The 17,686-nt window shown below is 41.3% G+C and overlaps 1 protein-coding gene across 1 annotated transcript in view; it reads right to left on the bottom strand.

Moving 5' to 3' along the window:
* LOC139693267 (uncharacterized) overlaps nt 1–17,686 on the bottom strand; it is a 31,013-nt gene that overhangs the window by 7,955 nt on the left and 5,372 nt on the right. The window contains exons 3-6 of the mRNA XM_071591376.1: nt 15,544–15,755; nt 7,487–8,039; nt 6,092–6,465; nt 1,243–3,356 (exon numbers count right to left, since the gene is read on the bottom strand). Of these exons, the coding sequence (XP_071447477.1) occupies nt 1,243–3,356; nt 6,092–6,465; nt 7,487–8,039; nt 15,544–15,755 (3,253 nt within the window). The remainder of the gene's footprint in view (nt 1–1,242; nt 3,357–6,091; nt 6,466–7,486; nt 8,040–15,543; nt 15,756–17,686) is intronic.

Raw genomic sequence — 17,686 nt, 5'->3', positions numbered from 1 at the left:
TGTTTTAAGAAAAGACTCGTTGGAAAACTTTGATATGGAGCGTAGCTATGTGTGGCTATGGAAACGTGGTCATTGAAGCTGGAGGATAGACGTAGACTGGAGGCTTATCAGTTGATATATACATTAATGTGGGTCTGTGGAGAAGGATGGAGAAATGGACCGAAAGAAGGAAAACAAATAAGGAAGTATAGTATAGCACTAGGTATCTATGGTTGAGAGAGGAGAGGAGACAGAGAGAGAGAGAGGGGTTTGTTTTGGAGATATTATTACTACTAAGGAGGAGGAGGAGTCAAGAAGAAGAAAGATATGGATTGGAAGAGATTGGATTGATTGCTCGGCATTAATAGTGAATGGATGTTGAAGAAGAAGACTGTATAATATATAGGGTTCGTCCGGAAAATAAGTGTACTGACTCCTGGGCTGGGCGCGCCGCTCCAGGCGCGCCCAGCCCAGGAGTCTGAAGAATCTGACGGGCTGCGATTGGAGGGGGGTATGTTGGCAAGCGACGCTGAAAAAGGCAGTCGTCTCTGAGCTGTGGTGTAGTGAGGAGCTCTGTTAATGCAAACCTCCACGCTCAACCCACGTCACGGAACGCGATGCCGAACTTTTTGGAGCAGCGTTATTCCATCAAATTTGCGGTAAAGCTTGGGAAATCGTCTACCGAAACTGTCGGTATGATTAACCAGGCTTACGGGGAGTCAGCCATGTCCAGAAACATGATCTTTCGGTGGCACAAGATGTTCACGGAGGGCAGAGAAGAGGTCGACGACGAGTCTTCGAGAGGTTCCCGATGATGCCTTAGCGGGAGCGTTCCAGGAATGGGAATGGAACAAGTGTATCGACTCACAAGGGTCCTATTTTGAGGAATATTAGCTTAAGATATGTAAAAGTGTAATAATTTTTTTTTCCTGAGCTCAGGACACTTATTTTCCGGACAAACCCTGTATATATGTATACCAGGACGGTTCAATAAGCACTGCAAGTTATTTCCGTCGATGGCTCTCAGAGACAAAACCAATCAGTATTATAGCTACACGAGAGCAGTTCAATAAGTACCCGTGTTTGACGACAAAGGGGCATTCCTGAGGGAAGTTTATGCTATCATCCTGTGCTGCCATCTATCAAACGACGGCGAAACTAATTTCAGACTGATTTAAAGAGTTTATTTTGGATTTGGCAGCCAATCGAGTGTAAGACGTGTTTTTTTTGTGATTATAGCTTTTTCGAACCCTGTATACTCACCCTTCTGACCGCCCAACGTCACTCAATCTCGGCTTATCCTCTGGATCCAATTTCCCGAGCTCCTCCTTGAAGTCCATCGGACGACCAGACAATGCGGCCTTCACTAACGGATGCTGTTTCTTCTCAAACTCCCTCGATATGCTCGTCTCCTCCACAGGGCGGACTTTTAACCTCGACGGCGATGTCTCCAGCATGTTCCCCGACCCCTGTTTCACACCCGCGACGCTCGGGGAGATGCTTTGGGTAACCGTTACCCTCCCGACGGTAGATGCAACCGTTCTGGTAGCCGACGAAAGTATATTAGGCTTCCTCATAATCATTTTGCTGCCCCCAACCGTGGGACATTGGACTGATACCACATTTTGCGGTACGGCTACGGTTGCCATCTTGGTACTCCCTCCCTGCACTGTAGAGATATAGTTTCCCAAGTTTGTGCCTAATAATCCGGTTGCCTTAGCCCTCGGGGATGAAGGAAAACCGAGGAAACCTCTCGACGGCATGCCCGGATCTCCACCATTGTTCTCCTTCTTCGGTAGGATTGAAATGGACCGCGGTGTGTGACTTGGTCCGCTTCTCTGTGCCATATTCGCAAAGTTATCCACGGCCTGAACCAAAACCCTGCTGCTATGACCGTGGACTTCGGTCTTTGCCTTTGGTCTGATTGGTTTCCCGATTGAACTTGTGGGCACATTCGGCACGACTCTCGGTGCCATGATTGGCATCACACTCGGCACAACTGTATTTGTCATGACCGGTACCACGGTAGAAGCCACAATCGGTACAAGGCTTGACGTTATGATGGGAGCCACGATTGGTACCATGCTGGGTGCTAATATGGATACCACGTTGGGTGATACTTTGGGAGCCAAATTTTGAACCGGTTTCGGTGCCAACTTAGGCACCAAACTGGGTTCAACACCTCTGGACACGACTTTGGGTGCCAATTTTGGTGCTGCACTTGGTTCAACCGCACTGGTCACCACTTTAGGCACCAATTTAGGCACCACACATGGTTCAATTGTACCGGACACCACTTTTGGCACCAATTTTGATGCCGTACTTGGCTCAATTGCACCGGACACCACTTTGGGCACCACACTTGGTTCAATGGTACCGGACACCAATTTTGGCACCAGTTTTGATGCCGTACTTGGCTCAATTGTACCCGACCCAACTTTTGGCACCAGTTTTGATGCCGTACTTGGTTCAATCACACCAGGCACCACTTTTGACACCACATTTGGTTCAACAACACCAGACACCACTTTCGGCCCCAAATTTGACACCACACTGGCTTCAACCGCATTGGACACCACTTTTGGTGTCTCACTGGGTACCGCAATGGACATGCTTGGTGCCACATTGGTTACGGCACTGGGTACCGCATTTGCACCCTTTAAAGATGTAGTGGGATTAATGCCGGATACCACGGACTTGCTCAACATCTTCTCATAGTCCTCATCTTTGACAAGGATCACCTTGACAGTTTTGCCACCTATATTCAACGTCCTGACTTTCCCGCCTTCCCACATGGCTGGCACGGCATTAGACAGTATACCGTGAGTACCAGATGCCATTTTGCCAGCCACACCCTGCAATATCTGCTGCACCAACTCCTCAGATGGAATAGACCCTCTTTCGTTCACCTTACTTGTCGCCTGCTTCAATATTTGCGACACTACGCTCTCCGATACCGTAGAACCACCCTCGGTCTTCGGCACAGATGCCTCCTTTGGCACTGGCACACCCAAAACTTTCGATTCCTCCTTGATTACCTTGACGACTCCCCCCTGATTGGCACTGTTGTCTGTTTTCTGAATTAACGTCGACGGCATGGTTTCTTTATCCGTTTCTTTAGCCCCCGGCACCGGTTTAGCGGGTATATCACCTGTTTCTGCTGTACCACAGACCTCGGTGACCTTTTTAAGATTTCCCGGTAGGTTGGGACTGGATTGGATCGTCTTCTCACTGTTCTTTCCCTCGTCTGCTTTGCTGGTTTCATTTTGGTGCTGGTTTGGTGCTGCTCCGGTCTCCTCTGCTGGTGCCTCAGGTTTTGGTGTACCCGAAGATCCTTCTGCGGTCTTGGGGGCTGCGCTGTTTGACTCTGATTGCACCTGTGAGCGGTTATACGTAATATAGAGTAAATTCAACCATACAGAGTTTAAAATTTTGGTCGGATAACTTATTAGATTAAATTATTACTATTATTATTATTATTATTATTATAGAGAGTTATCAAGGGTGTTTCTTCATTAAACATGGTTTGTATTAAATGTATCAGAAACAATTACTTCCTGACGTAAACGTACGCAAACTAAGCACACTCTGAATTGAGATGCCGATATGTACATGATGTGCTGAATTCAGAAGACTTGGTCTTCGGTTTGAAAGTGTACCGTCCCAATGATAGACTGATATCGTAGTGTACCAACAATAATATTGACATAATACATTGACAGTTCAAATAAACACACGCAAGACATTATTTTTAAATTAAAAACTTAATAAAAACCGATGAGGACGGGCTATAAAGAGAACTTCGGTCGCTAATAAACTCTTCATGTTTCTATTCTATTGTTTCAGGCTTCACTTCGTGGAAGTATTTAATATCCATTACTAAAAAGGAAAGAAAGACTCGTACTTTTCCACAGATTTTATTATACGGTACAACGCGTTTCACCGACTTGCGGCATCATCAGGTACAAATTTGCAAAACAGACAGAGCAAGCATATATACCCTCAGGACAGAGTGGGGGCGGGGAGGGTTGGAAGGATTTGAGAGGGGTGGGGGCTCGCAGATGCGTTGATGGATTGTTTTGACCATTTGACCATTTGACCATGAGAGGGGTGGGGGCTCGCAGGTGCGTTGATCCATCAACGCACCTGCGAGCCCCAACCCCTCTCAGGTCCTTCCAACCCTCCCCGCCCCCACTCTGTCCTGAGGGTATATATTCTGGCTCTGTCTGTTTTGCAAAATTTGTACCTGATGATGCCGCAAGTCGGTGAAACGTGTTGTACCGTATAATAAAATCTGTGGAAAAGTACGAGTCTTTCTTTCCTTTTTAGTAATGGATCTTCATGTTTCCATTGAGGTCTTTGGACGGACGACCAGGAAAAGAGCAGAGAGTCTAATGAATATGTCCGTCTCTCTGCTAGCGAAGACGAAGAAGACTTTATGTATATACATGTGGTCTGTGCAAGAAATACATGAAACTGGTGCAATCTGGTGACTATGACGCCTTGGACTATAGACTCCCACTCCACTAGCTAGGCACTAGTTGCCTGAGCAACCCAATAATGAGCCATCTGTGTGATTTGGCAGATCAGTGAGCTGTGAGTATGGTATGTGCCAGTTATGTTATAGTTTCTATTGTCCTTTCTTGTTTTTAATACTGTTTGTTGTCTGTAAAAAGGAAATTGACGAAATAACAGAGCATTGAATCTACATAGCAAGTTTATAGAGTGAAGTACAGAGGTCAAAGTTATCATAAGAAATTACTGAGAAATGTCCTGACAGCTGTTTATACGGAGATAATGCTTCCTGAAGTTAAAACTCCCAGGTTTCCAAGTGGATTAAGCGTTTTTTTGAAGATGGCCGAGACAAGACGCCAAGATGGATTAAGATGCAAGGCTTCTATAAAGACCTTCCTATTCCCATCACCTGTGTTTGACGTTGATACTACATTGATTGTGACAGTGCAATGGTCCCTTGTCCTTCTTATCTAATCATCATTATAATAATAACTGTGATCCGAATGATAATGTTAGCTGATGAAGAGTGTAGAACTGAATTAATAGTAAATTATCAACAGTGCCCAAAATACTATTTTATTACCATGAAATGCCACGATATGATTGGATGGATGGACATGGATGGATCCTTGATGACACACACACGCACACACACACACAAACCAATGAATGACACCATGACACAATGCACACCATTTGGAGCACATTATATTCAGAGAGCACATTGATATGTTCGCCGTTGTTTCTGGCAATTAATTCAAATCACCTTTGATCCTATGATCATCACAATCCTCCTCCTCCTTATTATTATTATTCTTAAAATAGATCTTTGTCCCTTTTTGCGACTTTTTATCCTATATATTCCCGATATAAAATGCATTGAAATGTCATATTAATTATTGGGAGGGACATTGTACGCGTCATATCACACTTTGGGGCACACGAGATGATAATAATATTTGTGGAGAAGAGACAGACCATAAATAATAATAATAAAGCAAAGAAGAAACGAATGGATACAGAAAACTACTACTACTGATAATTAAATAAGAAGAAGAACCTTAATAAGAACTGAACTGCCTTTGAATAAGAGGAGGAGGACTTCCAAAGGGGAGGGTGCTTTATTATTATTAAACAGTGGAAATGAATATAAGAAGACGAAGGAGATGGAATATATAATAATAATAAGAAGAAGGCATAGATAGCCATTACTACGAATTGACAGAGAGAGTACTTTGAAAAAGGTATAAACAACAGAATCATTGACACGTTTATAGAAGACTGAATTTAAAGCAAATTGAAGTTTTTAATGACCTCAGTTAGCGTGTTTAATAGACAGGGTAGTATATGAAAGAAATTAATCTCATTTTTATCGAAACTCTTACCAGATACGCTTCATACAAACCTTGTGGTTCTTTCATTTTAAAATACGTCTAGGAAAGGATTGATATTGCTCTTTCCAGAACTTAAAAAAGAACACTTTGAATAACATTTGACTCCCATCAACCAATTCAAGTCACGAAAGCAAGTAACACTAATTACCAATCGAACTAAGCTCGGAGCAAATAGATTTGATCTGGGAACAGGCACACATTACCTCAGTATAATCTCCAGTCTCCTCATTCAAACCGTCGACGTCTGGGCTTTGCGGACTCATAAACGTCTCAAAGCTCGCCTCGTAGTTTGAAACTTCCCCGCCAACGTCTTCCCTACCGACACACTCATCTCCGTCATCAGTCACGACGTTGACAGTAGCCGTGGATGGCTCAGATGTCAACACAGTCGGTCCAACAACAGCCTTAGCAAGTCCAGGAGACTTCGTACCACCAGCAGGAACGACTGTCGACCTTTCGGTACTTTCGCGGTCTGCGGCATTCGACCCTGGTACGGTACCAGATTCAACGTTCGGTTTGGGTGCTCCGGAAGAAGCCTGTTGTTTCTTCATGAGCTTTGAAACAATGATTCCTTTGCCTGAAAGAAAATAAAGCCGTTCTAATAATTAAACTCACAATTTTGAGAATGCTTAACCATTAAGAGCACGCAAAAAAATTCCAAGGTTTCATAGTTATGTTGACATTTGATGTTTCTTATCCTCAAAAGATAAATTTGATTTCGGAATTAGATCGAGTTCAGCGGACAGGGGAGTTAGATTTGTCAGAAACATTGTTATGACCAACGCAAGTAGTTACACAGTGCAATGTTTGCATGATAAAAGATAAATATTATTTATCTTTTATCATGCAAACATTGCACTTCCTTCTACATAGGTGAATGCATTACCCCCTTATCCATCCGAATGAATAATCACCGGTACTCCTGTAATTCTGCCTCACTCTCTTCTCTTCCTATCCCTTCACACGCCAATTCCCACAACCTTTCATTCGACCAGTGTTTTTCCCTCAGCATCCTAGAATCCCTACCTGATTCAGCTACCAACATAGAGGTGAGAACTCGTGAATCCGCCTACATACTATCCTTCCGTTCCTTTAAAATTCCCACCCTTAACCGCCATATTTAATTTCCCTCCCAGCATTCCCTCCACACCTCCCCTCCACGCCCATAACTCTTTCCCCTCTCCTGATCCATAGCATATTTTCAGTCTCTCTTGAAGAAGGCCCCTGAGAGGGCCGAAAGCTCGAACAATTTACCGTGTAAGTGTTCTTTTATATGTGTCTATTCTTTTCTATTTGTGTTATGTTGTGTCAGCCCATTATTGTGCCGCTCGTATGAGTTTTTCCGGACAATCGTTATATATATATATATATATATATATATATATATATATATATATATATATATATATATATATATATATATATATATATATATATATATATATATATACATATATATATATATATATATATATGTATGTATACATATATAGAAATATATGTATGTATATTATATATATATATATGTATTTATATCTACTTATACTATAAATATTGTGGGTAGGTTTTAACCAAAGGTTAAACCGTTCGGCACGAACCTGTGACTGGATGCTTGATAAGTAGATTGCTCGACTTGGTGACCTTATCTATGGCATCGACTGGCACTAACAACGGAAACGACCCCTTGCTGTCCTTATTAGCATACACCTTGGCGTTCCCCGTCCCCTGTTGCCCTCTGACCGTAACAACTGCTTGGCTAATCATTACGGTCTTTGAATTGTCTCCCGATTGCTTGACCGGCTGCACCACCGTCGGGGCAAAGGTCACCTTCTTTTTCGGTGTGGACTTCTGCGGAGAGGATGATACCATTGCCTTGACGTTGTCCGGGGATAACTTTTGGGCACGTGCCGTGGTTGGGTTTGGTGCCGTGATTTTAGTGACCAAGACATCCTTGCCCGTCTTCGGATGCTTGATGTGAATTTTCTGTATGTTGGACGGGTCTAGCGTCTTCAAAAGGGCTTCGACATCCGCACCTTTGCTGCCCAGCATAAACTGCTTCGGTTCTGATTGACCTGAACCGTCCGAACCGTCCAATGCCGACCTTTTCAAACCGGGAGGCTTCACTTTATCCCCTGACGGCACATCAACCTCCTGGAACAGCAAAGATAAATGGGTTGAAGTCAAATGACAATTTAAAACTAGTTTAAATAAAAATAAACAAATACACAGAGATTTATCCGTTAAGTACGGCCGACTTAGCCTTTTTTTAACAAAAACCAGAGGTACAAATTATAATTGATGAGGTTTTAAGACCAGTATAGGAGGGCCGTTCAATAAGTACCCGTGTTACTAATGAAGAAACCATTTTTTCAAAAACATTTTTAATATTTTTCAACATAGTCCCCTTTTAGAAAGATACACCTCTTTCAACGTTCCGGTCATTTTTTCAAACCCTCCAAAAAAAATAGGATTTGTCAAACTCTCACCAAAATACGACCCTATCTCTCGGAGATAACTTCCTTGTTTGAGCTTAATTTTATTCTCTTGCAAGCCATTTCTTTATGTTAGGGAATAAGAAAAAGTCACAGGCACAGATTATGTGAATACGGGGAGTGCGACTGCAAATCATAACATAGTTCATGCAGTTCATGAAGTCACAGGCAGCCAGATCGGGTGAATACGGGGAGTGCAGCAGCAATTCATAGTGTAGTTCATGCAGTTCATGAAGTCACAGGCAGCCAGATCGGGAGAATACGGGGGAGTGCGGCAGCAATTCATAACTTAGTTAATCCAGTTTGGCAGGGACAACTCCGGAAGAATGTTCTGGTGTGTTATCGTGGTGAAACAGCACCTGTTTCACCAAATGCAGCAATCTCTCCTTCAATTTTGTGTCAAAGCAGTCCAAAAACTCACTCTAGTATTTCCCAGTGAACGTTCTTCTTTTTTCTAAAAATAACTATGAAGATGACGCCATTAGCATTCCAAAAAACAGTCGCCATGACCTTTTTGGACCGTCTCAACCATCTTTGCCTTCTTTGGATCAGATTCAGCGGGAGAAATCCATTGTTTTTTGATTGTTGCTTGGTTTCTGGTGTGTAATGATCAATCCAGGTTTCATCAACAGTGATAACTAGACGCAAAAACACCTCTGGATCTCGCTTAAATTACTGTGCAAACACTGCTTCGAAGTTGATCACCAGATCGGCTTGTTGTCCACCGTCGGCACTCATCGGGCTGACAATTTTCTCATTTTGCCAATCTATTCATGTGAAATATTAATTGCCGTTCCAGTCAACGCACCCCCCACGGCCTCTGCTACTTCGTGCACTTTCGTTCGTCCATCAGCGAGAATCATGGCATGGACTTATTGAATGATTTCCTCGGTAACCACGTCTGCCGGGCGTCCTGGTCGCTCCTCATTAAAAACAAATGTTCGCCCATGTTTAAATTCCTAGAACCAATATCTAACCGTGGTCACAGATGGCAAAGTGAAGTGTCCCCATCCAACAGCATCCAACTCTGCTTTCATCTCCTCGCATTTCTTCCCATCCAAAAACACAAAAAAAAGAGAATAACTGAACGATATTGCTCTCTTTTTCCATCTTCAAGCGATAATCTCGAAAAACACGTCTTACACTCGAATGGCTGCCAAATCCAAACTAACCTATATTAAATCAGTCTGAAATTTGTTTCACCGTCGTTTGATAGATGGCAGCACAGGATGATAACATAAACTTCCCTCAGGATTAGGTTGTCAAACACGGGTACTTATTGAACCGTCCTCGTACTCTCGGAGTTTATCGGGTGAGAGTAAGATTACATAGTTTGGTGCTTATCTCCGTACAAATTTAAATTTGAACTTCCCGCCATATCATTGCTCCACTGGAGGTTACAATTGGTGTTCTTGAAAGCTACAGACATCTAGTAAACAGTCATAACCTCATAATGGTCGAGATGTCTACATACAGGTATGGAGTAAAATCGATAAGAGCTGCTATTATTGATATAAATGTTATCCCACTTAGGAGTTATAAAATTTCGAATAAGCTATGAGAGGCATCTAGTAAACAGTCATAATAACCATCAAATTAGCCGAGATGTTACGTATAAGTATGGAGTACATTTGAAAGAGGCTTTATTATCGATAGTGTTCGCCATGGATGTTATACATCAGAGATTCTTTAACTACCCAGCCATTAATAGTGTATATCTCAGTGAATTCGTGAAAATACAGAGAAAATTGGTCATCGTTACATGTGATACAATGCTGCTTTTATTAATTTGAAAGGCCTCAAAGCCCCGAAACCAATATAGTTAAAGCTAAACTGGATTATTCTACTCTTCTGGAAGTGAGTCGCCTTCTCCTTCGTTTATACAACAGTAATACAATACACAATTGGGCAGCAGAGTTTACGAACGAGGCCACAGTACAAGCTGTCAAAGACGAGAACATCGCTATTGGGGTCGACCAAATGAGGTGTGACGACTCAAAGAAACGGTGAAGAAAATCCACAAAGTAATACTGGGTGATCGTCAACCGAAAGTACACGAGCTAGCAGACATAGTAGGCATTTCAAAAAGTGCGGTACATCGCATATTAACTGAGAATTTGGACATGAGAAAGCTGTGTGCAAGATGGGTGCCGCGTTTGCTCAGACTAGAGCAAACCCAGTGTCGTTAAGATGTTTCAATCGAGTGTTTAGCAAAGTTTCATGGCAACAAAGCAGAATTTTTATACTGTTTCATATCAATGAATGAAACATGGGTCTATTACTTCACACCCTAGGCAAAAGAACAATCAAAACAATGGATTCAAAAGGAGAACTGGCTCCAAAGAAGGCAAAGACCGTTTCATCTGCAGGCAAGGTCATGGCATTGGTTTTCTGTGTTTGGCATGGGATAATTTTCATTGACTATCTTAGAAAAAGGAAGAACTATCAACAGCGAGTATTATGCAAACTTATTGCAAAGTTTGAGTGAAGAAATCAAGCAAAAGCGGCCGCATTTGGCTGAGAAGAAAGTGTGTTTTCATCAAGACAATGCACCAGCTCAAAAATCCATTATTGCAACGGCCAAAATTCATGAATTTAAGTTTGAATTGCTACCTCAAGCAGCATATTTGCCAGACTTAACCCCCTCAGATTATTTCCTGTTTGCAAACTTGAAATAATGGCTCTGAGTTCAAAGATTTTCCAAACGTGAGGAAGTGATATCTACTGGTAGTTAATGGCTATTTTGAGGGGCAAGACAGTTCTTATTATATAAAAAAGGGTATCAAACTTATTCAGCATCACTGGGAAAGGTGTATACAGAGCTGAAAGGTGAGTATGTTGAAAAATAAATACATTTTTTTTCCAATACATTTGTGTTTTCTTAGTTGGGTCGGGTACTTTTAGGATTACCCTCGTGGTTCGACTCTTCTGGTACCCCAGATCAACTATTTACGTGATTATGGCTAAGTATAATGCTTCGGAGAAGTCTGGGGAAGGCTTCCCCAAACCCGGCGAGGAAACTTCATTCGAGGAAACGTGTGTTACGAACTGTGTTAGTCATTCAGAAGGCTCAGGGGATGATTTCAGCGGACCCGGGGGGATAACTGAGGAAATTGGTAGCAGAATTGAATGTTATCAAGCGAACAAGGCATCGGATGGCAGGGGAGGACCTACGATACCAGTTGTACACAATGAAGGTGCAACAGATGCTATCCGAGGCTGCCAGATCAAAGCGGACTGCTCGCTGTAACATAGTATTGTGTTCTCTAAACAATTAAGCTGAGGGGCAAATCAGATTATACTCTCATGAGAACATTTTCACCCTTGATGCAAATCAATCAATCAATCAAATAATTTATTAGCACATTACATTTACAAAGTTTCGGTAGCTGGCAGCTACCCGCAAATAGGTGCCTTGTCCAACACATTTAAAAATAGAACAACAAATTACAAAAACATACATACAAATACATATTATACAATATTGTAACATCAACTATCTTCAAAAAATTCCCGTATTGAATGGTAACACTTTTCAATTAAAATGTTCTTTATTTTTTCCATAATACTCTTTGTAATTATACTATCAAAGTGTTTTAATCTTACCCTGAACTCATTATTAATCTTAACCCTCTTAGTGCGGCGGGGATTTCAGGGGTACTAGTGAGAAGTGCGAAGGGTAATTTAAGAAAATGTATCACCTTAGAAAAAAAAAACATTAAGAAGTTATTTGTTTAGATATCCATATGCAGTTTTATTATTTTAAAATATAATATTGTAGTTAATATTGATGTCATACATTTACATTATATGAAAAATAAATGTAATTACTACAGTATCATAAATTTGAAGAATATTTTTCTAGCAATTATATTTCGATTTTTAGACACAAAACTAATATTTTTTTAAAAACATTTTTCAATTAAACTACGATATTTAAATATAATAAAGAATCAAAAAGACATATAGAAAATATTATAAATAAATAAAGAAAAACCAGTAAATTGCAAATTTTTTTGTCAGCCTCTGCATAGTTCGATTTTGTTGAAAAGGCTGTTCTCACTTGAGTCAATTTGGGACTTTTCCCCTTTCCTTGAGACTGCGGCAATGTGCTTACAATCTAAAGGCAGAAAAAAAAACCAAGTTCTAACTCACAGGGAACTGCTGACAATGTAATCCACTACACAGGGTGCAAATGATGAGATAGGATAGACGGCAAGAGAAACCAAAATGATTACAAAGCAGTGCTCTCATTTCCATCGTCTCAACAAAGTCTGAATAAGCAGCTATATATCAACACCACGACACCACAACACATTCAAGAGATTACAGATGAAAACAGATTAGTAGCCTTTCAGTGGCTTTTCATAGTGGAAAGACCACTCAGAAAAAAAAAACGAGCAAACAATTAGGCATAGCTTCCCAACATGTACAAAACTGAACGAAAAATTATAGTAAGAGTTATACTTTTTGAAAAGCATTTAAAATTGCTAATAAAAAATTAAAAAATTAATTACATAATTCTATGGAATTCAACCTATCGATAGCACAAAAACCATAAATTATTGAAGAAAAAACCATAAGTTACAGCGATTTAAACAATAGCCTACGCAAGAGCCGATATATCGGCCCGCCGCACTTTTCGCCAGGGATACGAAAGCCGATATATCGGCCCGCCGCACTAAGAGGGTTAATGCCCTTATAATATGGTGAGTTTTCAAAAATTTTTAGTCTGAGTGGGGATGTCTAGGAGGTATTTTTTCCTTGTGTTGTGGTGATGATGGAATTGGTTGCTGTAGAACATATCCAGATTACTATTGACATACCGCAATAATTCGTATATGTATAGGGATGGTAAGGTTAATATTCTCAGTTTTTTTAAATAGAGGTCTACAAGTTTCTCTGTAGTTGCTATTTGTTATCAGGCGGATGTATTTTTTCTGTATTTTAAAGATATTTTCCCAGCCAGTTGCATTTCCCCACAATGTTATCCCATATTTCATAATAGGGTAGAAATAACCATAGAATACAGTAAGTTTTGTTTTCATTCCAATTACTTTGTTAATGCTTGAAATGCCAAAACAAGCTTTATTAAGCTATATTGAAACATTTTTCAGATGTTCTTTCCACTTTAAATTTTCATCTAGAGTTACCCCTAGAAGTTTAACACTATTACTAATATTTTCCAGGCCAGAATCATGAAGATCAACTAGAGAAAGGATCTCTGGCTTGCCCACGGCCCCGAGGACTTCCCGATTGCTGCTTGAACTAAATTTCCAGCCTCTGTTCACTACCTACGTGTTGCCTCCAGTGAGGCTGATATCATGCCTTTGTCACATTTCTTTGAAAAGGCACAACTATCACAAAATAAGTCTATCTGCAAATTTTGACGAAGGATGTCATTGTGAAATGCTGGATTGGATAACTGTTGGCCTTGAGGAGAGACGATATTTCTCTTTCAAACAAGACGGGGCACCAGTTCAATACAACTCATTTAAGACCAATACCGACTCTCTTAGAGATGATATTATTAACGTGTTCCGGCCAATAGGAGTCCTGACCCCCCATTCCAAATAATACTAATCCAGACTGGAAACCCCCAACTCAACTATTACTCCTATGTTTGCTAGTTTAGTCGAGATAAGAGTGACCAATTATATTAATGAGACAAGGGAGGGGAAAGAGATGGTGCAGGGGCTAACGTACTGGCTTCCCGACCAGAGGGCCCGGGTTCAAATCCCAGTGGTAGTGTTGAATATTTCTCAGAGGTATCTCGATCCCTACTTGAGGTGCTTTGTGGAGGGCACTTTGAGTGAGTACACCGTCCGTCGGATGGGACGTTAAGCTGTTTCACCCCTTGGCACCTTTCGTAAAGAGTAGTAGGCTAATGCCAACACTGGGTTTCTCTCCACCCTTCATCCTTTCGTCGCAGTGGGCGCTTGGCGACATAAGGAGCTTCGAGAGGCAGGATAATTAGGAATAATTAGGCCAAAATACCCAGGAACATTATATAAATATATATTCTCCCCAAAACAAGGCACATTGTACAAAAATAAGATATCACTTACGTTCTACGATGAGAGGGAGGGAGAGGGAGAGAAAGTGAGCCGAGCGCCGGGATGGGATCACTTTTAGGAGACATCGGCACGGCAAACGTTACCCTAATCGTCTGCTACCGTGCGGAGCAGGACCGGAGGTGGAGATAGGGAAGCAAGAAACGCAGGCATGGTGAACGTGTCCCCAGGCGGAGCCTTGAGGACGGATGGGCAAGGGGTCACGGCATGCGTGGCCCAACTGACCCTGATGCCTTGCCGACAGCCGAATTTATTCCCGCTCCTGGGCATGACCCTTGTCCTCTGATGCAGACAGCCAGGAGTCATACTCAGGGAAGCAAGGCTTTCCCGGCCCACATCAGGGTATTGCAAATGCATGCCCTCGACACTTTCCCGGCCCATCCCCTATGGCGCAGATGACCTCAGCTGTTGGTCGCCTCCCCTAAACACTACTACGAGACATGGGACCCTAATGTGTCCCATCTATACGCAACGCACCCCGCTATCGTAGGCAGCATTCGCGGATACACGGACAGAGCTGTTTCATAAGGGGAGTGTACGTGCGATTGATTCAGGATTAAAAAAGATTTGAGGCGGTCATGACACAGCTGAATTAGGGGGTAATTACATTGGGGTAATGTCACTACTCTTGACCGATACCAACACTACTTGTACGTATGTCAAAGGTTTTTCATTTCCATTTGAATATTTTCCAGCAGATTTGTTTATAAACAAAAGTTTACTATGCCCGGATTTAATTGCCGTACCCTGTATGTGCTTAAGCCGAGGGGAAAACATCTCCGTTAATTGGAAGAGTACTATTTAGTTTCAAATTTAACACCACCTACTGAGATGTAACAAATGACTATGGTCGAAATTTCGAAACTATGGTCGTTTTTTCTCCTTTTTAAGGTTAGGCTTTTCCATCTCTTTCCATGAATCTTCCCACGCTTTGTCAATTTACATTTCAGTGAGTATCAATGAAAATAAAGAGAAAATCATTATGTACCCATAGCATTATCCGACGAGGGAAATAAATACTCTTTTCCGTCGAAACTCTTCCCGATAACCACAAACACAACCCTTGCAAATAAGAGCGACCGTTCTCACCTTGAGTTCTCCAAATTCCCTCTTGCAGGATACTTCCTTGAGGACTTGAAGCATCTCTGAGACCGTCTTGGGTTTAACCTTGTGTGTGACTTCCTTGGGCCTCTCGACTGGTTCGGATGATGCCGTGGCTTGTGCCAAAGAGGCCTTCTGGTCCACAACCTTATCCATGGCCGCCCGTGCTTCTGCCAAGGCGCTGTTGATCGAAGACGCATCTGAAAGGATGTCCAATGAACAATATCAACAGTCTTAAACCAGTTAGTTCCATGGGATGATCTAGCTATCGGATGAGTTCAAACGTATGCACGTCGGTACAAACAAACCTCCCTCTCTCTCTCTGTAATGTACAGGGTTCGTCCGGATATTGAGGGATCTGGGTTCGAATCCCAGTCAAGGCGAATGATTTTTACACTCTGAAATTGTTGCATTGAAATGCACATTAGCGGATGACTTAGTTAAAAGTTACTGTTGCGGCATCTCCCGCAGTTTCTTTGGAATTCATCGATTTTCTCTTGTTTTTTTAGCTTTGAATAGCTTGCTATGCCAACTGATACCGAAGTATATCGAAATTAATTTGGGTGAAAACCCGATTAATCGATATTTTTCGATAAAAAGTTATTTATCCAATAAACATCGATTTTCGAAATCTGAATGATAAGTTGGACGGCCATTTACTGGTTTACACAGTTGTATTTGCTTTATTTATGTATTAATTAGTGAATTTTCTAAGGAATATCGCTTTTATCATAGATAAAATATTACTTTGTGTTCGTATAAGTGGTTTATTACATCGATACCAATCGATATATCGCACTTAATATGATTTTTATACTATTTATCGATTGTAAGGTTGATAGTTATATAGTTTTCGATTTATCGCAACAAAATTGGGATTCGATAAATTTACGATACATATATCTTTCTTAACTTAAGTGAGGTTTTTGATAATGCTTTTACCTTTTTTTATGCTATTCTTTTTTATCCAAAATAACAATCATATCGATAATTAAAACAAATAACGGTAGTAAAAACAGATTGATCTATGATTATAGATAATTTTTAATGATTCAACGGCCATAGTTTTCTAGGAAAAAATGGGAGACTGCAGAACTTGAACGAATATCGTATTCAGGTATTTCACTCGTAATATTATGGTTGTCTTGGTGAAATAAGTTCTCCTTATATGGTAGACCGATCAATAACTACTGTCAACGGTCCAAGTAGGTAATAGTATGTTTATTTTCTGTTTTATAAACCACCAATGCTATTCGTCTTATGTATACAGGGTTCGTCCGGAAAATAAGTGTACTGACTCCTGAGCTGGACGCGCCGCTCCAGGCGCGCCCAGCACCGCTCTGACGGGCTGCGATTGGAGGGGGGTATGTTGGCAAGCGACCCTGAAAAAGGCAGTCGGCTCTGAGCTGTGGTGTAGTGAGAAGCACTGTTAACGCGAACCTCCACGCTCGACCCACGTCACGGAACGCGATGCCGAAGTTTTTGGAGCAGCGTTATTCCATCAAATTTGCGGTAAAGCTTGGGAAATCGTCTACCGAAACTGTCGGTATGATTAACCAGGCTTACGGGGAGTCAGCCATGTCCAGAAACATGATCTTTCGGTGGCACAAGATGTTCGTGGAGGGCAGAGAAGAGGCCGTGACGATGTATCTTCGAGTTCGTGAGTGTCCCATAGTCAAAAATATCTTCTAAGTACGTTGGTATACATGTTACAATGTTAAATTGAAAGACCATCCGTTTCTTAGACTTGGTTCACAATTACCAGAGGAACACACACTCGATATTTCAAGTGAAAATTAAACAAATTGTCGCAATGAACTTGAATTAACCACAAAACCAGCATTTTAACATAAAAACTAACATTTAATAAGATTAAACATACAATCACAAATGTTTATACATCTTTAATATAATTTATACTACTGTTTGTTCACATTTTGATTCTAATATTTAAATGATAGAGAAAAAAACCTCGCTATTCCACATTGAAGAAAAGGCTTAATAAACGTCTTCCGAAAATGACATATATTTTGAAATTTTGCCCGATTCGGAGACTCCGACTGTCGAAATTTATTTCTATCATATTGTTCTATTTGCCTCCAAAGTACGAGGGCGGTTTAATAAGTACCCG

The sequence above is a fragment of the Hetaerina americana genome, unplaced genomic scaffold (genome assembly GCF_022747635.1).
Source record: "Hetaerina americana unplaced genomic scaffold, ioHetAmer1.1.p SCAF_45, whole genome shotgun sequence".
NCBI classification, from domain to species: domain Eukaryota; kingdom Metazoa; phylum Arthropoda; class Insecta; order Odonata; family Calopterygidae; genus Hetaerina; species Hetaerina americana.
This window is presented reverse-complemented; position numbering and strand designations above follow the sequence as displayed.